Here is a 25,550-nt window from a genome sequence, read left to right as displayed (position 1 = left end):
TAAAATGACAGGGATAAAGGAAGGCAAATACAGGCGCTGACTATAAACTAAAATTTATTCAAAGGAAAACAACACTTACATACAAATACATCTGGTCAAGTGCAATGACTGCAGCGTCGATAAAAACAGCTGCAAGATTTTTAATTCGCCCTTTCCCTCTCACAACCCTGACAACAACGAACTAACTTCCTTATCTGACAGGGATAAGGATGGGTGGCTTATGCAGTCCTCCCCCAGTCTCTTAACGTGGAAAGCTCCCAGTCTCTTTATCGACGCACGCAGTCATTGCACATGACCAGATGTACGCGTTTTTTTTTTAGTTGATGGTCAGCGCCCGTGTTTGTCTTTCTTTGTCCCTGTCATATTAGCGTTGTTAGAAGAATGCAACCATACAAACAAGCTCGACTTTCATTACTGTTAACAAGCCGATTGCTCTGTTTTTGGTATTTCCCTAACGATGTCGCTGTTGATGTTGAAGAGCGGGAAATTTGAAAGGTTGTCAATATTATAGTGATATTTGTTTGGGGAAAACATATTTGGGGCCAGAATGTAGTTCAGCAATTTATGAAGAACTAGTTCCTTCAAATAAAACAAAAATGTGTGTCGTCTTCACGGTCCCTTTAGGTGCTATAATCAGGCTGGCATCCAGAATTTATAGTATCCACATGTGCCACAGGATCTTGTACGTGATGGTACTTGAGTACGTCGTTTTCCTTCTTGATTTGTTTGGTGAATGTACATTCAGTTCAAAACGGTGTGGCAGGATATGAACAACAACAACAAAAAAAAAAAGCACACTCCTCAGTTGTGTGTTTCCACAGGGTGGAGCATGGAGAGATGACATTAGGCACACGGTGATATTAGAGCATCTTTAATAATACGCTTCAGAAAATGATTATTCTACAATGGAAGGGTATGGGTTTTTTTTCTTTTGCCACAGCTTGATCAGTGCTTGTGTGCTACTACGTGGTCTGGGGCATGCCAAACAGGCCGCTCGGGCGCTACAGGCATAAGATGAGGAACAACAGAACTATCGAGGAGCAGGGAAAGAGGGGGAGGCTCAAGATGTACAGCTAGCTATGCAAACTGCCTGTGACATGGACCCGGAAAGCTTCATCTGGTTCCCGCAAAAACGCTTCACTTTTCTTCCGCCTCACAAAGGCAAATAAATCATCTCGTCGAAGAGTGCGAGGATGAAAAATGAGGCTAACTCGAATGCGGGCCGACACGGTGCGTGTACAGCAGAAGGGTGATTGCCGGTAAAAACACGCGACGCAAGAAAGCCTGAGGTGGGGACCGAAGATGCTTTGCTACACTGCGGTGAGGACTGAAGTGTGGATGCATTTGCGCATAAACCAAATAAATATTGCACGTACAATCTCGCACCCAAGTGTGGTCCCTACTCTCTGGCCCCCGGGCTCTCCCGTGGCGGACCCCGAGGCACCCATAATGCCACTCGTTACGTGTCCTGTATTTACCGAGCGCGTATATGACTACTGGGGCTTGTCCGGTGAATGTCACAAGCAGCTTTCCAAAGAGATATGTTTTGCAGCATATGGCAATCTGTTCAGACATCTACAGATTTACAAAACACTCATTTTGACTGACCACATCACAAGTGAGCCGTACACGGTTCAAACTTCGCAGTTGTACAGCACTTGAAGATGAGTACAGGCTGCTGCTACATCAATACAACCTCACAATTTTTTTTTTTTTTCAACGAAACACGTACACTAGAGATGCTCACATGCTTGAAGAGCTTTGTGTCGAAACAAGCAAATAAACAGAAAAGTTTCCTTATGTTCTCCCTGACAATGAAACTATTTTACTGAACAATGACCATTAAATCAAATTAAACCGAAGAGGAAGGTGCCACTGTGCCTCTTCATACGATCATAAAAGAATACATGTTTATTACTCAGATGGCAAGATTTCAAAGGTTTGTTAAAGGCACACCAAAGCAAATTTGTGGAACTTTTACCCATGGTTACATTGTTTGATTTAACTCACATACAGTGAAATCTTGCTTGCACATATGCTAAAAATTTTAGCAGTGCTTTATTGTGTAGTTCAACTCATGTTAGGAATATCATTTTTGAGGGCATCCACTTGGCTGTAGATTGGGTTACAAAATAGCCGGATAAAATGTACAAGCCAGCATAAGCATTATAAATTCTATTTTTAACCACTTTAAAAGCCATAATGCCCTTTTGTATGTACTACTGTCTCCTGTCCACAAATTACTGCACTAACAATGTCTTACTGTGGTCTTTTATTTGATTGTTTAGCAGAAGCTCGGAGCCTTAGATTTGCCGGGAAGAGGCGAAAGCATCCAACACCATTTGTATAGCCTCACAGACTAGCACGATGTCACGCTGCTTTTGCCAAGTGCTATAGCAGCCTTTAATGTTTCCATGCCAAGCTATCTCATGTGGGTGGCCAACATTAGTTTCATTCGTATCAGGCAACACGCTTGAAAGCTAGCTGTTAAACGCTGCCCTACAGGTTTGCCGTCACAGGTACTGTCATCAAATCAGTGAAGTGAATGGTGCACAGAACAGGGCACTATTGGGGGCACACACTTTTCGCAGGAAGAAATGCACATACATAATTAACCGGCTGAAACCTCACAGACACACTCACAATTTTGCCTCAGTGAAAAAATTAGACAATGCTTCCCCCTCCAGCGATCCTTTTTAAGCTCCGGCATGTACGGAAAATAGAAAAAAGGAGATGCTAACAAATCTAACTGCTGCAGGAAAGTTTTTTTTTTTTTGTTCAGGTGTGTAACTTCAAGAAATCTTAGATTGCACCGCTAGTCGACTAGGGCAAATCCAGCTAAAAAAGACAGCTCAACATTTTACAAATTGCCGTGTCAGGTTGTCATGAGACCAAGTCAGAGCATATGAGGAGATTAAATGCTTTACAAGTTGCTTGTACATGCTGCAAACAAAAATACTGCAAATTCTTTTTTGTCAAAAATAGCCAGCACTGGGTTGGTAAGAATAAAAGAAAAAGTGAAAGCAAACCAAGGAAGCAAGAGCAGAAGAACAACAATGTATGCTATGTACATAAGATGGAAAAAAAAAAAAAAAGATGAGACAGAGAGAGAGTCAAGAAACGCCTCCATGGGCGCGTGAAATACGATTGATATCAGAGTGCCAGGAAAATGCCCTGACCTGCAATACCAAGACACAGTTCAGAGGACACTGCACAATAACAATATTATCCGTGCAGTGTATCCAACTGCCGATGAAAATGCACGCTAGCATAACACACCGAGACATCTGAGGCACGTGACTTAGAACACGGGTATTGTTACAGCTGTCAGACAGACTATGATACAACAAAGTTCCTCATCTCCAGATATCAACAACAAGAGTAAGACCGACACCTATCACTAAAAGTGAATAAAAAAAAGATGCACAACTTCGCTGCAATGAAAACTAGTACTACAAGCACTTCAAACCTAGTGGTCATATTAGGCCAAGGAAATAAAATCTCGACTAGCTAACACTTGTACCTCAAGACGAATAAAAAAAAAAGAACAGTCAAGCTTAAACTGATTGCTTCTGGCGTCAGGCTACTCGAACCGACATGATAAAAACCATTTCTTCCCTTGCCAGCGTCTGCCACGGTTCAGTTCAATGTTTGCCAGAGCTGGTAAGCAGCAGGTAATATACCGTGCTTCACAAAGTCACACTCGTGATATGTCTGCAGCACTTGATATGAGTGCTTAGAAACATTCGGTTCTCCAGAGTGTGACCGCGAATACATCTCTACGCTGATGATCCACGGTACAGCATTTTGCCTGAAAGCTTGAAGATAAGAATGGCACAACACATGTCCGGACATATCTCTGTCCACCACGGAACAAACAAAGATGTACTGAACAAACATAAAATAATGCTAATGCCTTTGCTGGGTGAAAGTGGGGGAGGGAGGGGGGGTGGGGGTCGCCTGTGTGCCAATGAGCCACCATATGGCTGTGAGGGAAAGGGAGGGGGGCGTCAAACAAAACAGGATTAAAAACCACGAACTAATCGCACAAAAACAGCCCGGGAAGAGCTCTGCATCAAGCTGCTGGCAAATGCGCACTTGTTTTGCCTTTTAAATGTAACCTGGTTGTACAAGGACTACTAACGTGCGTCATCCTCCGCACCAGAATAAAAAGATCTTTGGTGAACAATAACAATATAAGAAACAAGCAATACTGACGGAATAAAAAAAAAATGCCACAGACATTGCACAAAGGAAGATGACAGCTTTCTGGCCTCCTCACCAGGGGAGTTGGTGCCCACGCGCACACAAGCGCACACAGCTGCTGTGCCGCGAGTGGCCTCCGGTCGAACACAATTGCCCCGACACCGCGCCAACAGCCACCACAACTTCAACGCTCCCACTTCTCGCCACCACGGTCCTCTTTAAAACTGTCTCTGCACGAGCCTCAACAACTTTCTCCTCCCACTGGTTGGTCGGGTCAAAGACAGGGGCACCCCACTGCCTGCACACTTAGTCGTCCATTATTGTGGATAGCAAATGACAAAAGCCATTAGTCGGTGCTTCGGCTTTTGTGCAGGAAAAAATTTCTTGGTGCTTCTGCGATTGTGCAGTTCTTCTTGATGCGACAAACGTTTTACCACGACGAAAACGTGGTTGCATAATTATAGCAGTCTGGGTAGTGGCATGCACTGTCGAGGTTTACCAATATAACAGCAGCCAGTTAGAATTTACAGCTAGTTTCACAGGCGAGTCTGGCTTATACACAGACCACATGCTCCAAAAAGTCTGACGCATTTGGTAGACTACTACCAGGCAGCGGTAGCGGTAAGCGAATTGCTGCAAATATCAACGCTTCACCAAACGCGGTGGCGTTCACGAAAACGCGCTGCCAGACGTGCAAACGGCAGCAAGCATCACTGAGCGGAGCACGCGTGCCTGGGCACATCTGGCAGCAGGCGTGCAGGCTTTGGTGCCGGCAAAAGCAAAAGGGCCCGCGGCCACAGGCAGTGGGGTGCGCACCTCTCTTGCGAAAGCTTCTGGCCCCAGAGGACCCTCACCTCCCTCCGTTGGCCTCATGTGCCTCGCGCGTGTTCGGGTGTCCAGAGGGAGGGGAAGGGGGGAGAGAAGACAGGGGGAAGAGGAGGAGAGGGGTCCTCCTCATCAGTAGGGGGAGAACTTGTTGCGCTCAGACTTCTTGCTGCCGTTATGGGCAGAGGCGGTGGCGGTGGCGGCCGCAGCGGCGCCGGCGGCCCCCTGGGCTGCGGCCGAGGCGCGCATTTTGGCCGTGAGGCCCTTGCGGCCGGCGGCCGCCGCCGAGGAAAGGTTGTTGAGTTCGTTGGCCAGCAGGGCAAGCGGGGCAGCACTGGCGGGTTTCACCAGTTGGCTGAGCGGGATTGCCAGGGGGCTCGGAGGGGTGGGCGAGTTGGTGGGGGCCGGGTGGGTCGAGCTCAGGTCTAGGGTCAGGTTCTTATGCAGTTCCATGCTGCAGAAGAGACACCGAGAAGACAAAGAAAAAAGGAGGAGGAGGAGGACCGAGAGGAGGGAGGGAGCGAGGAGGGGGAGGAGGAGGACGTGTAGTAGAAACAAGGAGACCGTGACAGGGGCAAGGTGAATTGCCGAATAGGAAAACAGGCCGGAGGATTAGAGAAGAAGAAGAATACAAAGAAAAACAGTTTTGTTTTTATTAGCAGAGCAGTAAAACATGAGTGGGACGGGAGGTGTTTTTGAGTCGGAAAAAAAGAAGTGAGTTAACCAACAGCAGGATGTTAGCGTGGGAGAAACAGTAAGAAAAAAAGTTAGAAAGAGGAACAGTGGTTGTATGGGGAAAAAGTGGGGATAGGGAAGGGGAGGGCAAGATGGGAAGAAAAAAAAGGAGGAGTTCCTGGATTAGAGAATAATCTGGATGGTCAAAAAATCATAAAAAGGATGACAAAAATAAAGGTCTAACCAAATAAAAATAATGGTGATGGCTGGCAGAACTCATGCATACGTACACGGACACAAATGCATGGACATGTAGTGGTAATGAAAAACAGGAAGGCGAGTTGAATGATGTGGGGCCAATGAAAACTGCTCCAATTGTACAAAGGGTGATCGTATAACACGAAGTAGGTTCCAACCTTGCCATTACATGGCAAGTATTTGGCGTTTTGGGAGCTATAACCTTGATAAACAATCATTTATTACAGCCTTCCACAGCTGGCTGTCAATGAAGTTGTTACGCACTATGCAAGTCTACTCAAGAGCAAAAATTCCCTAAAAGAATGCCTAAAACCCAGTTTGACATGTTCGGGCTAGTACTGGTTAGTTCTGCGAGGTTACAGAAAATTAAAGCTGCCCCTTTTAACATGCACGCAACCGAAGGTTTTTAAGCAGATATTAAGCTCACATTATCTTTTTTTTAAACGTACTCCAACTAAGCGAGATAAACTTTTACATTAAAAAAAAATGCAAAGGAAATCTGGCAGGTCTTTGTTCAGAGAAAGTGCAGTGCTACAGCTACCAAGTTTTTTTGTGGACAGAGTGCAGTATACGGTGGCTACTGCTACTACGACTGCTATGCCCGTTACTGGCACTACGACTGCTACTACTACCACAGATGAACCTTCTTATAAGAGGAAGATGTAGTGAATACCGTCGTGGTTGGAAGGAAATTAGTAAATAAGACGATCTTGAGAAGGTATCAAACTGTGCGCAAAACCACCTTGTTCTCTTATTTCACTTGCCCAGAGCAGATTCAAATAAACTACACAACAGCTTCTGAGAGCTTGACTAAGGCATGCAGTTCAATAATAAAAAAAGGTATCTTTTACTCCAGAAGGCATGTATACGCAAATAACGTGGTGTGTTTTCTTGTGCTTGTAGCACACACAAACTGAGCTTCCTCTGATGACGTAATTGTGTGCAAGAGGAGTCAGGGTGCTTTTCCTCTTATAACAAGGTCCCCTACGGAACTCTCTAACTACCGGATAACACTGCGTTAAATTTCGCTCTGGGGAACAGTCTAGGGAGGGGAAAAAAAAAAAAAAGCAAACATAATTTGTCATGAAGCAGCAGTACTGCACAAAAGAGGGGGCAGGAAGGGGGGTGGGGGTGGGGGGGAGGAGGATATTGGCGGAGAGCATACCGGCGGCAAACGAAAAAGGAAAAGGGGGGGCAAAAGAGGCTCGGGAGCAAATAAGGAAAGGCAAAGCAAGGGGATAACGGGTAATTTGCAGGGATGCTGGGGACCAACTACGGGACTAGGGAGCTCGGGAAGAGCGAGAGGCTGACAGAGGGCAAAGGGTCGGGGTGTGGAAGTGTCAGGGGAAGCTGGTGGGAGGGCAGGGAGCTGTGTAGATAAGACCTGGTGTTGTAGCGCTGACTCTACGGTGGGGGCTTAGAAGGGTTCCCGACAGGTGACTGGCACAATCGCTGGAGCCGCAGTTATTTGCTCTATGCCTAGGGAATGTTAAGGGCGCATAAACTGCGGAGAGAGTGAGGCACATGACGCCAACAACAGGTCCGTGATGGGCACGTACGACGTTCTGCAGTTACAATGCGGTGATTGAAAAGGATCGCAGAGACTGCTACGAAAAGAACACAGCAGCAAGAAAGAGGCACTGAAGCCTGGCGATGAGAGCACTTGTGTGAGGCATAAGCCCGATTGCACTTTTTAAAAGGCCTTGTAAGGAGCTTTAGTTGTAACGGTACTTAGGGAACAAAGTGAACAGGGCGCTAAAGCTGAATGACCAAATACCAATTTAGAATTTCGTGGGCTGCATAAGCCCTGCAGTGAGGCAAGAATTTATACGAAGGCCCAGAGAGACATCGGATGCCCTGAAGGTCACTTACACCTGTGCTACACGGCCGTTTCAAAGGCCTTCGGAAGGCCGTTGAACCAATTGTCTATCGAGTGTCCCATTGTAAATGCACAGGGCGCACTTGCAGGCGAGCGTTCAATCGTCAATTGAAAGTCGCCGTGTAGCACAGGTCTGTGCAAGCTGAGCATGGGGAAGAGGAATGCGGCTGCCCCCACCTGGTGTTGATGAGGTACTGCGCTAGGTTGATTGCTTCCGGCGTTCCTGAGATGGTGACTGTTCTGTCTTTGGACCCCTCTTCAGAGTTGGAGATCTTTATTGTGGCTCCAGAAAGCTGCCTGCAAGAGTTCACAAACAGCGGGTTCGCACTGGTGGCCCCAAGTAATACGACAGCTCCAGAAATCGCGGCTGCAGGTGCAAGATAAGCCCCACAAGATAAGTAACAACACAGCAACACACATATCTGCTCAACCTCACAACACCGAAGTGAAGTTTCTTTATCAAATTGGCATGCCAAACTTAAGCATAATCACCGAGGTACGAAAGGTATGTCTAACTAGCATTAAAGGAGTAATGAAACCAAATTTAGAGGCTTAAAAAATCTCGGGCCATCTCCACTAACGTGAAACCTGGGGAGGTGTGAAGCATGCAGTGGATAAGTGTATTCTTGGCACCTTGGCGTTTTTGCCAACGGAGATGAAACCATTTGGGGGGGGGGTAGAGGTATACAAATTTGCTGTAGAAGTCTCTTGTCTTTGAAGCACGAAGTTCTCTAGCGCGATGTGTAAACGAGTGTCCCAGTGCTTTTTTTTAGTACGCGATGCGTTCTAGCGTGAGGCGTAAACGAGTTTCCCGGTGTTTTAGTACAGTGAATACATGAAACGATGATTACGATGACGACAACAGGAGATGCCAACAGCCCCAGCCCCTAAGGGGCTTTGCCCCTAAAAACGATATAATTGGCTTTAGTAGTTTGTACAAATGCCTCATAGAAATTTTTGCAGCAATCCGAGGCTAGAATCACGCCGAAAATCGATTTTAATTGCCCCGGCTGCAAGCTACCCCAAATCGGCAGCACTAGCGAAATTGCTATTAACGTCTGGGCGACGTCATATAGTAGTCGTTTTCAGAAATGGAAACGATAGCCTGCGCTGCTGTTGCCAGTGGTCTCGTTTCGGCAGGAGGCGCGGGTGTGATACCCGTGATACCTCTGTGAGCTGTGAGCAAGGCTTGTAAACTTAGCGCACTTTGAGTTTTCGACGTCTTTGCTCTTCAGTTCGTGGCCGGCGCATGGTGTTCCCCTCCACACTATCATCCCCTTTCTCGCATGTAGAACATTATTGTCGCTGTAGTTGACATTTGAGCGATCGGTGACCAAGACATCTGCCGTGGCCTGCTTTGATTCTTCCGCACAGGTAGCACCATCCTTCGGCCACTCGCCGCACCGCGCACCGTGGCGGTGCCCGGTCGGACTGTCAAACCTCCGCGGCCGGTCAGTGTAGGCTTAGCATTGTGGCAGATAACTGGTCGCCACTTTTAAAATCAGCACTGATAACAACCCCTAGCACAATTTTTCACCACACTGAGATCTACTTTCTTGCATGTGAAACATCTTTTTAGCAATCAGATTGATTTGGAAGAGTGGCGACGAGCTGTTGCTACCGTGGTCCGTGCCGGTTTAAGTCGCAGCGATATTAAAAAGTTTGGATGGCAGCGACTCATCTGAGTCTGACGATTCAGATGACATGTCAACTGCGCGAGCGATGCAGAAAACGTCTTCGATGTCACAGGTTTTTGGTTGACGTCAGCATCAGCAGTTTCTGCAGCCACAAAACTGTGACGTAACACCGCCTGGACTGCATTTGAACGGCCATTTAGCACGTTGCGACCGAATTTGAAACTGACTGACCGCTTTTGTTTCTATTTTCTTAATTACTGGGCCAATAGGTATTCTTTACAGCATAAAAACTGAAAGCAAGAAATTTAGTGTCAGTACCCCTTTAAAGAAAATAGTAAAAGTAATGATTCGTCTCAGGTACTAACTAGAGTTCTCACACGCAGAAGTTTGTCATACCATACTTTTGGTTCCCATTGCTCCAAGTACTCATATTCATTTTTGCTTTGTTGCACTTCCTGGTAATTCGAGGTCATTTTGGTACGTCCTCATGGCCTCACCACCGAGTGCTTAGTGAAAAGCTCAATTCAATGTTAGTCTCAAAACTGCTCGCTAACATCTACGAAATCAGTATGTTGAAATATCAATGTTAGTCTCAAAACTGCGCGCTAACATCTATGAAATGAGTATGTTGAAATACATAAACAGTGCCAGCTTCACTAAACTATATTTACAAAGATAAAACAAACACGTCTTCTGAATTGGGGAAACGCAATTAAGGATAAAGAGAGGGCACTCATTCAACATGTACCACAGCTAACATTGGAAATGCTCTCTGGCGACTGCCAGCATTATATTTATGGTTAGGTTAGGTTGCAAACATGGCCATGTCAGATTTAATGCAAAACTGCCGCTCTAGAGTTCTGCTCCTTTATATATCAATGTTGGCAGTTCTATTGCAGTTCTAGCTTTGCACTTAGATTTTTGCAAAAACTGAGAACTGATGCTTTCAATGACACTCAAGAATTTTCACTATTGAGCAGCATCAGAGTTCATCGTCACTGATGTGCAGGAGAGCCGAATCATCACCAAGTCGAGTGCACTGGTTCAACAAGCATCGAAGGTGCGAGATGGAAAAAAAAAAAAAAAAAAAGGGAAAGAGAGGGAAGAGGTGTGCTGCCCACCTGATTTCATTGATCTTGGAGCCTCCCTTGCCAATGATGCAGCCTATGAGGTCGTTGGGGATGGTCATCTCGGTGGTGGTGGTACTGGCGGTAGCAATGGCAGCAGCTGCAGTGTTGGGCCGCAAGTTGTTGGTGGTTGCCAGCGCTGCGAGCGCTGTCACAGAGCAGCAGCCAAATGAACATGCCAGCAAGCACAGTGAGCCAAAGAGCAGGCCAGCTCTAAGGGGGAAGAGGGGAGGCACCACGGGGAAGAGGAGGAGGAGGAGACCACCACGAACGCTTCTCCAGGGACGACGAGGAAGGGAAAAAGCCTAGAGCGTCAAGAAGGACGGGGACACGAGGGGGAGGTCTGGCCTTCAACATGTTTTGGAGGGGTCTCTGTTTCGAAAGTCAATCATCGGTTGCGTGTGGGGGAGGTTCAGTGAGCATTGTGACCTTGAGTTTTCGAACCTAAAAACCAGTGCGAGCCTTTAAAGGGACAATGAGGGAACTTTGCCTTGTGTCGGAAGATGGGCAGTGCAAACCTCACTGCAATTTTGTTCGAAGGGAAACATTGCTGTCATCGTTGAGGAAGAAGAGTTTAAAGGCAAGGATTCCAAACTGCCCACTTACTGCACCAGTATACGATGTGGTACGGTAGGAGCCCCGTGACGTACTTGGTGGAGCACCAAAAAATGGGCAGTCAGCACACTGATTTGGCATCATCTTTAAGAAAGTGGAAGTTCGGAATCACCGATCGAATCTACCGTATTTACTCGAATCTAGGCCGATACTTTTGTTTAAAAAGTCGTTTATGAAAGTCAGGGGTCTGCTTAGATTCGCGGATGCGGCTTTCCTGTGACCGCTAGACACTATACGCCATTTTGCCGCCACCATCTTGCAGGCTCCATTTTGCTTGTTTGAACACTTTTCTTTCCTCTACAGTTTGAATGCTGTGAACCCAGCTTTCAGCGTTCCGTGCTTGCTTGCTTAAGTCGCCGCGTGACCTCAAGAAGCTCCCGTGTTCGCAGCACAATGGCATCCACCAAGCGGTGCCACTACACCACGGCTTTTTAAGTGGAACATGAAGTCGAAGGCCGAGAAAACTTCAAACCTCCAAGCACAGCGCGGCTTCGGCGTCAATGAGAACATGCGCCGATAGGGCAAATGGCCAAATGGCCTTTTGCCCTATCGGCGCAAATGGCGCAAATGGCCTTCACAGGACCCAAGAAAGGTCGGAGAAAGAAGTCACTGACTTTTTCCAGGAGCAAAGAAAAGGTGGAATGCCTGTGATGGTGGAGATAATGCAGGCGAAGGCAAAAGAGATCGCAAACATTCGAGGCGTCGCGCGGACTCAGTCGAAGGCCAGCAGGGGCCGGGTTACTCATTTTATGAAGCGTTTCGGTGTCAGCCTGCGATGGCGGACGTCTGTGTGCCAAACGCTACCCCCTGACTTCGAGGAGAAGCTGGTCGCGTTCCACACTGTGTCATCAAGAAGCGGCTGGAAAAGGAGTACCGACTGGGCCAGATCAGTAACACCTATCAGACCTCAGTGTTTTTGACATGCCAGTGACCTGCACCTAGAACGAGAAGGGCGCGAAAGAAGTGAAAGTCAAAACTGCAGGCTACGAGAAGCAGAGCACCCCCGTGGTGTTGTGTTGCACGAAAGCTGCCGCCAATAAATAATTTTTTAGAGGAAGACTCTTCCAACTGGGGAAGTTTTTCCTAAGAATGTCGTCGTACAAGCTTACGAGAATGGTTGACTGAGTGGTGCCCTCGATGTCGACGACGACGATGAGTGAGCATTGAACATGCTGCAACAAACGCCGGAAGCATAATAAAGTGCATGTTCTAGTCTCAGCCCAGTGCCTTTTATTTTCTGACCTTCAGAATTTCGGGCGCCGGCCTAGAATCGCTGGCGGCCTATATTCGAGTAAATACAGTAGTAAAATATAGCAAAGAGTTGCAGCATGTACTAGCATGTACTATCACTGTGCTGTGCAATGCCATTGACATGGGCTTTGCTCTTGTTTTGGGTGATGAAATGACCTAAGCCCACCAGAACCTTCAGTGCCTCCTAAAAAAATGGCAGGCACGCAATCCTTTCGATTTCAGCAGCTGTCACGTCACTCATAAAAGAGCTTACAGCACCTGCCTCTGATTCATGTTAATTTTCTCTGTTACTGCCTTATACTAGCTGTTTTGTTAATCACCTCACTGTCACGAAACAGTAACATCTAGGGCGCAGCTTTTAAAAGTGCCCATCTGTGTGTTTAGAATCGCTGTCACCGTCAATGTAACCGGCCAAACAACCCTGTGGCACAGGGGGAGGATGAGATAGAGTGAATGCGGAGTGCGGCAGAGAATGAATGGAGGTGGCAGCGAAGAGAGCACGAGGATGAATGCGGAGGAATGCACAGTGGAGGTAAGGGATGAAGATAGTAGCTAAAGGGAAAACACAGCACAACGCAAGAGGAGCTCTGTCTGCAGTGGCGATGAGATGGCGTCTGTACCCTCCTTCCTGCTCGATCTATTCGGAGCTAACTGCTTCGCCAAGGTCATAAACATGGTTACAGGAGAGCATGTGCTGTAGAAGGAGGCTGGAAAAGGCTTACTGTATTGGTAACGCGCAATGCGAGAGAGGCCCTGCGCACCGTGAAGGAATTGTGTGTGGTATCCTGCCTGTGAGCGTCGCAGAACAGTTGCCACGGGAGGGGGGAGCCAACTGTGTACCTAACAAGGACACCTATTCTACTGCTCCCAACATTAGAGAACAAAGTGAAGCCACTACTGTGCAGTGTGCCTCCTCTCTGCTGGAGAAAGATTTACTCTGTGCAAGTCTTCCGCAGAGGGGAGATGAAATGCTCCCTAAAAAACTGCGAACCCCGAGAGAGGCAACGTGATAAAGCGACACAGGAACATGAAAAGAGAGATGACTATAGCATGGACAAACAGCTTACAGGCACCGAGAGAAATAAGAAAGCAACAAACACAGTAAGCAGCATGCTCAGGCAAGCATTCTGATACCATAGCAACTGTCTGCCTGCAATGCCAGCACGCATCACGGCAAGTTCGAAGGCGCTGCATCGGGCGGGCTAAGCCACTCGCACTAGCAATAATTCTGCCTGAAACACCGTACCACGAACACAAAAATATCATCCCGAGTAAACTGCTGCCACTGGCCCTGTTGCACTAAAATTGCAAAACATGTGTTTCGTTATATTGAGGCTAAATCTGCATGGGATTGGAAGGGTGTTAAATTATCTAGATCTTGATGCTTTGTTAAATCAAGGTTTTTGTCATACTGAAGTTTGCTATAGGTAGGTTTACCTGTATCATTTGGCTGACTATAGGTTGGCATCAATGCTACCACGGGTAAATAATGAGTAAGGTTACTGAGGAGCTAAGTCGTATGTTCCCTTCATGGCCCCTTTAAAGGCTGATCAAGTAAAGTTGGTGCTTGCAATGTGTATCCAACATTTGATGGGCTGTATGCTTTCAGCTATGTTGTCCTTGCAGTGCAACCGGGAGGGACATAGAATACAAACGCTGCAACGGAGCCTGAAATTCTGTGGTGAGCTGGCTTAACTGGATTTCGCCAAATGATATCGCTATCAGCTACCAGGAAATTAAATTTTTTTACAGCACCAATTCAAATTAATATATAATCTATCAGTGATCAATTAGTGGCTTCCAAGACAACAAGACAAGCAAAGCCATTCAGTGCTAAGGTCAGAAAATGCTCTTTCAGTAACAGTTTAATTTCCACTTATGCGGCAAAATTACTATTTTCGGTGAAAATTTTCTGCTCTACAGCATAGAAAAAAAGTGGGGGAATATGGGAGGAGGGGGGCACGCAAAAAAATAGGAGAGGGGAGAGGGGGGGAGTGTAGCATCCTCATGGACCACCAGCACTTGATTTTCGTGATCAGTGCATCAACCACTGAACCGTAAGATGACATTAAATTGCCAGATTTCAGATACAAATAGGATAATCGGTTCATACTTATAAGTTGGCTGTCAACTCCAGCGACTTTACGGTCTCTACAGACATTTCTGAGAGTGCATAGCACACGACCCAAGTTCTCGTCGGATGAAGTGAACCGAAAAGAAGGCCTGCACTTCTGTTCCTGCTAATCCTGTGTTGCGATCCTAGTGAACAGTTCATGTAGCTAAAGTAACGGGAAGCATTTCAATGTAGGTTTTCGTCTGTGAAAAAATGTGCTTACCACCACATAATCAGCTGGACTGATCACTGAACCACCATACTCAAAATATGTGACATCAAGCATGCACAAAGCATGAGGAAAAAGGTACCAGGTAACCATGTGCTGTAACCAATTGAGCTGCAACCACATAACTATGGTTCCGAGCTCTATTTCATGCAACAGCCTCAACAGCTTGTGCTGTAAGTTGGCACTGAGAGGACAATTTGGCGCAGTTTTGTAGGTTGACCAGTTTTGACAGAAAATTTTCATCCCAATCCCGTCCTGGTTTTTTTTAAGTGTGGACTGTGCATCAAACAGTGGAATATCTAGCAACTCTTCCGTTTGTTCTTTGCAGAAGGAAACACTGCAGCAGACACGAGACGGCACAATGAAGTGGCTGTGAAAGGAAGGGACAGAGCATGAAACACATTGGTATGGAATGTCTCGGCACCTGCGCACGTACAGAATTTGTTCCTTCTACTTATTTCCTATTCACTTTGGGTTCTCAGCTGCAAGTACGAAATAACAGGCACGCAACAAACTAGTGTGCATGCCCCCCATTAATGCATGAAGTATAAATATCAGGCATGTCCTTTGGAGTGCATGCAGCTCACCGACTTTCTTGAAAACATCGAGGCCACTTTTATCAGGCTACGTGGAGCAGAAATAAACGTGAAGCCTTTCCTTCATTCAAAACTCTCCAGACGAACCATAAAAGGAGCGATTGCAAATGAAGCGAACAAGCAAGCCTTGGGACAGCCACAGTGGAAGAGCCCATCAAACACAAATGGGGGTGCCGCAAAAGGGTGCGGCAGACAAGAATGATCCCAGTACCCTGTGGCAGCATTTCCCCCAGTGCCATTCATGCAGCTGGCGAAAAGGTTCGGAGAGAGTCGGGAGCCTTGGAGGAGAGGAAGTGGAGGAGAAGGAGGAGGCCCCCCCACGCCCCAGTTGTCCTTACCTTGCGGGTTGATGGCCCCAACGCTGTGTCCCGGCAGCAGCGGTGCGTGCTGCAGAGCCAGCTGGTGGAGTTTGGTCAGCTGCGGGGCGGGAACAAAGAAACACGAGGGGCACGACAGGTTGGTGGCCTGTTTGACGCCCGCCATATTGGAGGCAGCGGGGGCCGGCACTGAGCCCGGCTGCAGTGGGGGAAGAGGGAAAGAGAAGCCCACCATCACGGGGAAGAAGGAAAAAAAAGAAGGAAGGGGGACCGGGAAAGGCAGTCATTAATAGGCGTCCTCCGCACTCGGCCCTCGCGGCAACGGCGCCGCCGGCGGCTCATCCTCGGGCCTGGAACGATGGGGGAGGGGGCTACGGGTCCGCTACTTCAGGCTAGCACTTCCTTCTCACCAACACAAGGCACTAATGCGAAGTACTAGCGAGTGAGTGAGCTGCTGTTGCTTCAGGCTACTCGTGTGCGCCGGGCGCCACGCCACAAAGGGAATAAACCTGCACGAAGCAGCAGGACAAGGATTTCCCTGCTACCCTCACTTGAACAACTGCTCGCCGCTCCCTGGGGCTATGAAATGACAAACCTCGCTAAGGAATCCAGCTCATCCTTGAGACATCCTCTCCGATTATCAAGCTTATCAAACGATGTTCAAAGAGACACAAAGTTCTGACCGCTCATTAACAGGCATTTCGGGACAAGAGAAGCTGCTCTCCGAAAGAAAAAAGTCCGCCAACTTTCAGTTAAACTTTTTTGTTTTTGTTTTTTAAAGGCACATTGCTCGTCAAAAACAGTAGTAACTTCAACGCTCTTTGAAAAGTTGCGTGGGAACCAAATGCACATCTTTACGGTCTATGATAACGTCTCAGGTACACAGCACAAAGCCCTTCCTTTCCTTTGTGGCGTAGCGCCCGGCATGTCTAGTGGCAAACCATCGGGTACATGTGAACAGTGTGTGCTTTTGTGTGCGCACTAGGCAGGGTGTCAGGTATGGGTTGGTAGGTGGTTGGGTGTGGCCAGGTGAGAAAACCAATTAGCTCAAATTCAAGCTCGAGTTATCTTTAGTGATAAGTATGAAGATGTGATAAATACAAAGATGTGCTGTTAAGAACTACAGACTGAGTTGGATAGGCATGCAAATATATTGCTGCTTTAGATTAGACGACTGTTCAATTTCAGCGTATTTCTTTTGGACGCTGTGTTTCGCAGGTCTTCTCAATGTCAAAAAAAAAAAAGAAGACTGTGAGACAGTGGGTTTACCCTCGGGCTCCCACGAGGGCCAAAGCCTGTGTACAGGTATGTCCAGTAGCAAAGAGGCGCTAAAATTGCTGGCTGCTTCGTAAGTTGGCTAGCCAAGTAAGCCTGACGAACAAAAATAAAGAAAACTCCCCTGATAGTGGGCTTCATTCTCATCCCTTCCTTGCTGACTTAGCTTTCCTTAAGTGCAAATCTTAGGAGCTCTGTAGGAGCCCTTAAAATGCCACGGGAAAGTGGTTATCAGAGAGTGAAATTGAGACAGAGAGGCAGGGGTCAGGAGGAATAGAAAATGGAGTGCGCCTGTGTTTTTCCTGCTACTGTGCACAATAAAATAGATTCTTTGCCATAAACACACTCTCAAAATAATGCAAAAAAATAAAAGAGCAGCGGAAGGCACACAAATGATGCACATTTAACCAAGAACACAGTGGTAAGCTTGCTTGAAGCCTGGAACATCATGTTACTGAACAAGCAGCTCATTCTCACCATTTAAGACCTGCCCATCGCTTATATCTTTCAGTTACACACAAGCAGCAAAAGCAAAAAAGCTCTGAAAGCAGCTCTGCAAAAATAATACTACATGGGACGACGCTTCCCAAGTGAACAATGGCAAACATGCGAAATGAACAGAGCAATGGCAGAAGTGTGCAAAGGAAAACATACACATACAGTGCAACTGCAATCAAGAATTTAGGGAAGGCCGCAAGCAACAAGCGCTGAAGTGCTCACATCAGGATGTGGAATTGCATATTGCCCTTGAACGGTGTAGGCCTGACCGCCTGCAAATATCACCGGTGGCATGGCTGGCTTTGGACGGTACGGTATCGTCGCTCCCTTGGGAGGGGACTGCGCACAAAGGGAAACAGTGCACGCTGCAGCAACATGGTTCAGGGCACATGATTTCACACATTTCAAAGCCCGGGAAGAAATACGCAGTAAATCACAGGACTGAACAGTTCAACCCGCACAGATAAGGCAGTCAAAAACACACACACACACACAAAAAAAAACTTCAAGATAGTGAAAGCATTCAATTCATTCTTAGGCCCTTTAATTAGGGGTGTACAAATACTCGAATATTCGAATACGAATCGAATGGTACCTCCGCGAATGAGTCGATTTTTCGAATGTGTAGTCGAATAGATTTCCCGAATGTGCCCGGCTTTGCGAAAGTGAAAGGTGACAGCGCACGCTAAACACGCAGCAAGAATTCGACGAGAGGGGAAACGAGGCTTCCTACCGCGGCCAGATAATGTCACAAGCGCTCGTCATAGGTTGAGCTAGCGGCATCTACCGCGGGTGAAGAAACTGCGCGGCCGCCGCAATCGGCATTTCACTGCGCAGCCACAGAATGAATTGCGGCCGCTATCACTTCGTCCATCAGGTGCCGCTACCCTCTCCTTCGCCGCCGCAGCTACGAAGCTTTGCAGTCCACCTTGGTTTTCATTGCGACATTATCTGGTCGCTCGCCCGCGCTTGTCGCAAGAGCAGTTTCGCCTCCTATATATTCTTGCTCTGTGACGCTAACGCATTGCTGCTACACCGTCTGCTCGGCAAGTTTCATCCAAATCGAGCTTTCGACAAGCGCGCCTTGCAGAAGCCTTAAAAATTATCCCACTGCATGGAGTAATCTGCTATAGCGTCGATAAGATCATTTTTTCGATCCGTCGCCGTCAACTCTGGACGCCATTTGAATTTTGCGAATGGATGTTTACATTTTAGGGCAGCTTCCGGTAAGGACAGCTGCCGTTTTGACAGCACTTCTGTTAATGCAAAATCAAAAGTGGTTCTGGCTGAATTTAATACAGTTTGTGTATGGTTACTACGTGTTTACTTGTTTTTTAGACCACAGGGGATAGCGCAGGCTTGTCCACGCTGACTGTAGTGCGAGCTTTTCTTCCACTACATGTTATTCACGCTAGTGCCTCATCGTTGTGCCATGTTTTCGTGTCCTATTGTTAATGCCTGCAAAGTGCTCACTTCAAAGTTACGAGGCACTGTCTAGTCGTTGCCTATGATTGCAGTACAGCAACTCCAGTAACAGTCGTCTTTTTTTGTTTCCAAATGTGTATCGTGCTCGCTCCAGATTCCTGGAGTACCGCAGATGAGAGTTGAAAAGTGCGTTCTCCGGGTTGAAAAAGAATGTCATGTCTCCCAAACATGCGAAATAGCGAGGCCTGTAAAAAAAATCAACATTCGATATCCGACTCCATATTCGGCCTTTTTTTCCGAATTCGATTTGATATTCGATTCAAAAGTTACTATTCGGCATTCGCAAACCCCTACCTTTAATGCTTAAATATGCTCCAAAAAGCATTAATGCACTTAACTCAGTCAGGTAGTGTCATGCACACGCTCCCCACCGCCCTGATTTCACCCGGGTATACACAGGAAAACAATTACTTGGAAGGTTGTGCCCTCTGCCGACAAGCTATGTCATGTTGCGAGGCAGTTTTGTACACAGGCGGCAGTTTTGTTCTTGCTGCCGCAGCTGTCATTTACCCTCGGCCACGGTACCCGAGTGTTGCCGAAATTCAAGAGTTTGTTTTCTAACCAATAAAGTTCATTTCTAAAGTTTCTAACCAATGTTCAAGAGTTTGTTTTCTAACCAGCCTGCATTATGTGAAGCAATATGTTTGAAACCCATCGTCATCTTCTACGAGCCCTGTTACTGTGTTTCTAGCATAAGACATGCAGTCAAAACACAGCGGGAAAAACACTAGCATGAATGGGGTAGAGGCTTCTGAAATACCCTGCACACAAAGGGTTAAGCTGTGTTAGCTAAGCTTTCATAGAAAATGAAAGCAGAAAAACCTGGTCCATTCATGCTTTCAGATGGTAGTGGTTATTACCTGCAACTTTTTCACAAGCTGGTTCTCTCTTTATTTGTAAATCTGTAGGCATTTTACAGAAGTTTTTCTCTGATGCCTACAGATTTAAGTTTCCATGGCAAGAAACACAAAATGGAATGAATACTATATAAAACAGCCAACAATGTCTTTGAAGAGCCCACTAACAAATGTGAGACCTGCTGAATACTGAAAAAAAAGAGGCCCTCTCACCTCCATCATGACACAACAGATCTGGTAGATGCATTTTGTGATTGCATCAGCAGTTCCGGAAACAGTCACTGCTCGTTCGGTGGAGTTTGGGAGCATCTCACTGGCCACCTGAATGGAGGCTCCCGTCACCTGCAAGTCACGGTGGTTGAAGGGAGAAAATCATTCAGACCATCGGCCCCTTTGACAGAAACCTGGGAAGCACCACTAGGCCTTTTCAAGAAGCAGCGCCCTCTAAGGGGAGCACAAACTGGGGCTAACAGAACTAAAGACCAGAAGTAACTCTCAAGAAAAAGAACACAGGCAAACAGAGTGCCCGGGAGCACACAGGCATGCAATCTCGCTCCATTTAATTTCACAGAACACCATTGCCCGGCCCGTGTTCTCGCAGGCAAACAAAAGTTTTCTGACACGCATGTTTTAAACTGCTTTTAGGGTCAATTTTTAAACACGATGTGCTTCCGTATATAATCTCAGCCCAGTTGACAAAAAGGGCAAGACTCAGGGTGGCCGCTGTACTTTCCAAGTCAAGGTTTAATCCTCAAACCCCTCTTAGAATTACCCCATCTTACATTAAATGCTCAACTCCGTCAGCTACCCTCATCTACAAGGCAAACAGCCCCACGCCCTTCTCCTTTTAGACAATGCCTTCATTACAGAGCAGGCATTCTTAAAAGGGGGGGGGGGTTTGAGACACTTTGGGGACACCAGCGCACCTCTCGGATCTCCTTGATCTTGGAGCCCCCCTTGCCGATGAGGGAGCCGCACTGGCTGGCCGGGACGATGAGCCGCAGGGTGACGGGGGGCTTGGGCAGGTGGCTGCCGTTGCTCTGCAGCTCCTGGAGGGTCGGCCCCACCGTCTGCACGGGCAGGCACAGCAGGGACAACATCTGCCCGCTCTGTGAAACGTCCACCGCTCCCCCGCCCGCACCGCCTTACCTCTTCAAACTTGCGGGCAATGAGCGAGAAGGCCTTCAGGATGGCCTCCGTGGAGCCCGTCACGGTCACAATGCGCTCCGGGCACGAGCCGTCTGAGATGTTGATCTTGGCACCGCTCTGCGAGAGGAGCAACAGAGTCAGACGCACCTGTCTGAGCACGCTTCAAAGCCACTAGAGCAAGCTTACCAAAAATCCTTTTTCATTTCAGTTTGTACCATACCCCACCCCCTTTTACCCCCCTTTGGGTCCCAGGGTCAAGTTGTGAGGAATGAACTGCACTTCACAAGCTGTACTTTATGGGCTACCAATAATGGAATACATTTTATCACTAGACAATACAAGAAAAGAAAAACTGAGACAGCATGGCAAAATATAGCGCAATCTTCAACTTACCTCTTCTCTGAACTTTTTTATGTTGTCCCCTTTCTGCAAAAAAGCACAAAAGAGCACATTAAAAAAACTGCCGTGCCCTGTCAGTATTGGCACTGTTGTGTGGATCTGCCTTGCTTAAGTAAAGGTACTTCTGGCCACCTTGTGGATGCATCGAGTGGGCGACGGCGAGTGCTTTTTAGATCCAACTGAACAGATTTGAGCCCAAGGAAATCAGACTGCGACTTAGCTATTTTGAAGGAGGAAAACATGTATAGTCATTTTTAAAACCCTGGATAAGTATGTTACCTAAATAAGAGGGCCCTATTTAGAGGTTTAGCAAATGTAAGACGCATAATATCAGCAATGAATTAAGTACTACAGATATACTAAACAGCATTCACATAAGAACTGGAATTAAATTTTGCTTCCCCATTCTGCATCAGTTTTGGAAATACAATTTCTGAGTTTATCCAGTATCTGCATCTAGAATGTTATTTCAAAATCTCAGTGCTGAGAAACTGCATACACATAGAGATGCTTGCATGCTCCAAGTGTACTGATACTACCCTGTTTAAACAAATAGCATCACGTGCGAATAAGTGTCCTTGTATGAGTGGCAGGCAACAGGTGTAGTGACAAACAACTTACTTTTCCTATGATGCTTCCCACTTCCTGCATGGATAGAGAGAGAGAAAGAGAAAGAAAACAAGACTCAATAACAGTGTCACTGAATCCAAGTTTCCTTAATCTAAGAATGCCAGTTGTATTTACAACAATTTTTGGCAGTGCTTCAGGCTGAATCACTATATGACATACGCAGAGACTGCAAGATATGGCTACTGCAGTGGTAGCAGTCTTTCTCAGATGATTGACTTGAAGCATCGATAATTCAAGTTGCGCTATGAAGCTCGAAAGCCACATGAATTTAATTTATAATCATATGCTAGCTGTCCTCTTTTTTTGTTTTTTCAATGCAAAACGGTGCACACTTTGTCACACTTCATTGAGACGACGCTTGCTGGCAGAAACAAGCTGCACAGCAATGTCGAGGTATAAATGGATATATCCTAAAGAAGTCCTAAAATGACTTCAAGGGACATGAGGTCCCAATGAGGTCCTTTTTTGTTCCTATTTGGATGTTGCTTGTCCCAGTAACCTCCCATATGCACCCTTTTAGAGACACCCCAAAAACATTTTTTCTTGTTCCACTTGGGATGTTTTTAGTACTTTACTGGGAGGTCCCTAGGACATCCCTAACCTCCCGGATGGGACATCCCTAGCATATCCTTTGGACGTCAGTGCGTTGTCTAAGAGGCCATTTGTTATTACTCGGGTGCTTGCTGGACATGTCAGAGCTCGCACTACTGCTGTATCACCCCACCTTCCAAACAAGAATGGAAACAAAATTGGTGTAGTGAAGAGCACGCTTAGTGGGGAAGCATGCCTTGGCTCCCATTTTATGCCAAAAAAACAAAATATGGATGATTCGACTGTCTGATTCTATATTAGCTTTATATTTAGGCAATGTCGAAAGCTCATTCAAGCAGAAAAAAATCCATGGACTGAAGTTGCTTGGCGTGTTTGAAGATACCTACAATGTCGGTTACTTCAGTGCCATAAAACTGTCACGGAGTGTTCAGCTATTGCTAATATGTCAGTTAAATAGTAATAGAAAAGGCTGCATCAAATCTCCCCACCGGGAATTGAAACGGTTTTGGTTGCTTCAAGATTTCCGAGTGGATTCCCATAGGAAGCACAACCAAATATAATTTACTAAAGATGCGAACAGAGAACTAGAGCAGGAAAAATACATAAAATGATGAGCAAACGAAAATAGCAATTCACAATGCGAACAGACCCTGGATTCTCACAGTCAGGCCTCGGAGAACAGAGAAATACCAAAAGGGAAAGAAAAAAGGAAGATAACGAAAGACGATACAATTGCTATGCAGCAGCAGGGGCATCTTATCAAGCATGCCTGAACGGCTTCGCCCCCGGCGCGGCGGTACAGGGGCAGCTCATTTCCCCGGGCAGCCCGCCTGCTCGCTTGCGCCCACAAGCGGCGCAGAGCACGGCGCGGTCGGGCGCCAGCGAGTTGGTCGTCGTCGGCCGGGAAAGCACAGAGCGGCGCCCATTTGCGCCTTTGTTCCCGCAGGAACAAAAGGGGCGGCTTCAAAACCGAGAAGGGGCGGAGAGGGTTCTTCAGGAGCGGCGGAGCTTTACGGCGAGCCACGGGGGAGGCGGCTTATCTCCTGGGGCAGCCGCCGCGTCAAAGGGCGTTACACAACGCGGCGAACACATGCCAGCGGCAGCTCGGATCTTGGAGGACGCGGCGGCGGGAAGGGCGCACACGCCAGGGAGAAGCCACGGCCTCGCGGCGCTACGCAGCGGCAGCAGCGAAGGACGGGCGTGCACCGTCGTGTCGCAACGACAGCCGACTCGCCGGTGGCGGCACGGCTGGAAAATGAGAGGAACGGCTAAGGAACGGGAGGGCTTCTTGACAGCCGGCAAGCAAATTGTCCTACACTGGACCGAAATAGCGCCGGGGACAACGCGGAAGAGAGGAGAGACGTCGCGCGATACGCACGCACAAAGGATAGAGGGAAGAGGGCCCAGCGCCAGAACACAGAGAACGGGAGGAAGGGAGGCGGCGGTAAGTAAAGACAAGAAAGAGAGAGGGCGCGAGAGGGATCGGGAAGAATAAATAAAGCCGGCGCGAGCAAGAAGGGCGGGCGAGGAAACGAATAGTAGTAGTAGTAAGTCCCCGAACAAACGAACAGAGACAGGGGGAGGCTGCTGGGAAAGCAAACAGCCGCGCCGACGTCACAAAGTTGCATATTCGGCAGAAGAAAGGGACCGGGATGGTTCAGCAAACAGGAAATGGCCCCGCTGCCCGGCAGCTAAAGTAAGCCTTTATTTATAACGCACTGGCCGCGAGCGCGCCGACTCAGCACGTGGGTAGAAAGGGCCGCTGGTTAAGGTATGGCCGTCCGCAGAAGCCCCAAACATGTTCGCACGAGAATTCTAGTTGAAGCGGCCGAGCGCGACCAAAAGGCCCACGAGTAGGCCACCTGTAACGTTCACCTTTGATTCGGCTGCGCGCTACTGCTCAGGCGTTAACCCGGTAAGCACACGGCGCAGCTAAGGCTTCTGTGTTATGCATTAAACTGCACAGTAACAGGAAGTAAGCCGCGGAGAATTTTTGTAGATGACCATTAAGAAAAGTGGCGTTTAAAAGAAAATGGAACATTTTAGGAACATAAAGACGATTTGTAAAGCTTGCTAGACGGAAAGAAAAAAGGAACACTAACTTTTTTTTTACAATTCCCTTTATTTTTATTTTTAAAAATAAGAAATCTGCCTGTAAAGGGTGCACCACCTTTCGCACTGGTACAATGAGGCAAAGCCAGCTTGCAGATCCCTTACTCTTTTTTATTTCGTTTTTTTAGGAGGGAAAACAATCGTTTCCTAGGTGGTTTTTGACATCATTTCCCATTTTTTTTTACTTAAGGCGACGCGCAGTGCGGGCTACGTTAGGGCTTAACTGTAGTAATAACTTGGGCCGAACCTAATGAAATTAAGAAAAAATAGGAAATCTGCCTGTAAAGAGTGCACCACCTTTCGCACTGGTACAATGAGGCGAAGCCAACTTGCCAATCCATTACCCTTTGGGTTTTTTTTTTTTTAGGAGGGAAATAATAGTTTCATAGGCGGCTTCAGGCATCATTTCACATTTTTCTACTCACCCCGACGTACAGTGCGGGCTATGTTAGGGCTTAAATGTAGTAATAACTTGGGCAGCGCCAGCTGGAACTTATTCAACGCACGAGCAGAGAAGACGCATCATCATCTCTCTCTATCGTTCTCTTCGTCCCACCTTCCCCGTGTTTCGTATACAACTCAGGTTAAGTGACCAACCACCCACCCTCCATTCCTCCTTCCCACCACCTTACCTACCTCTTCTAAAACATAACGCTAGAATCTACTAGGAAGGAACCCCGAAACGCTTGCATAAGTCAAGCTCAAACGCAGGTCGAAGACACATCGGCAGTCAATCCATTAGCGCTGCTCCCTCTCTCAATCGCAGTACTGCGCGCAGAGGAAACGCCGCCGCTTCTCGAACCCCTGCCGTCACCAGGATCGCTGCGACCCGAAGGGCGGAGAAGAACAAGAAAACGGCGCGCGT

The 25,550-nt window shown here is 47.3% G+C and overlaps 1 protein-coding gene across 8 annotated transcripts in view; it reads right to left on the bottom strand.

Moving 5' to 3' along the window:
* The window catches only part of Mub (poly(rC)-binding protein mub), a 189,645-nt gene that overhangs the window by 14,582 nt on the left and 149,513 nt on the right, over window positions 1-25,550 (bottom strand). For 3 of the 8 annotated variants that reach the window (XM_077706575.1, XM_077706577.1, XM_077706578.1), the window contains 10 exons: window positions 22,013-22,036; window positions 21,386-21,418; window positions 20,993-21,109; window positions 20,770-20,943; window positions 20,057-20,185; window positions 17,724-17,840; window positions 15,750-15,927; window positions 10,602-10,755; window positions 8,021-8,140; window positions 855-5,485 (listed from right to left, as the gene is read on the bottom strand). In XM_077706575.1, the coding sequence (XP_077562701.1) occupies window positions 5,164-5,485; window positions 8,021-8,140; window positions 10,602-10,755; window positions 15,750-15,927; window positions 17,724-17,840; window positions 20,057-20,185; window positions 20,770-20,943; window positions 20,993-21,109; window positions 21,386-21,418; window positions 22,013-22,036 (1,368 nt within the window). In that variant the 3' untranslated portion in view covers window positions 855-5,163. Of the gene's footprint in view, window positions 1-854; window positions 5,486-8,020; window positions 8,141-10,601; window positions 10,756-15,749; window positions 15,928-17,723; window positions 17,841-20,056; window positions 20,186-20,769; window positions 20,944-20,992; window positions 21,110-21,385; window positions 21,419-22,012; window positions 22,037-25,550 lie in introns of those variants that run through there. The other 5 variants (XM_077706580.1, XM_077706581.1, XM_077706582.1 and 2 more) reach the window with 5 other exon arrangements.

Source organism: Haemaphysalis longicornis, unplaced genomic scaffold (assembly GCF_048455015.1).
Source record: "Haemaphysalis longicornis isolate Haplotype H1 unplaced genomic scaffold, Haemaphysalis longicornis Haplotype H1 scaffold_4, whole genome shotgun sequence".
NCBI classification, from domain to species: domain Eukaryota; kingdom Metazoa; phylum Arthropoda; class Arachnida; order Ixodida; family Ixodidae; genus Haemaphysalis; species Haemaphysalis longicornis.
This window is presented reverse-complemented; position numbering and strand designations above follow the sequence as displayed.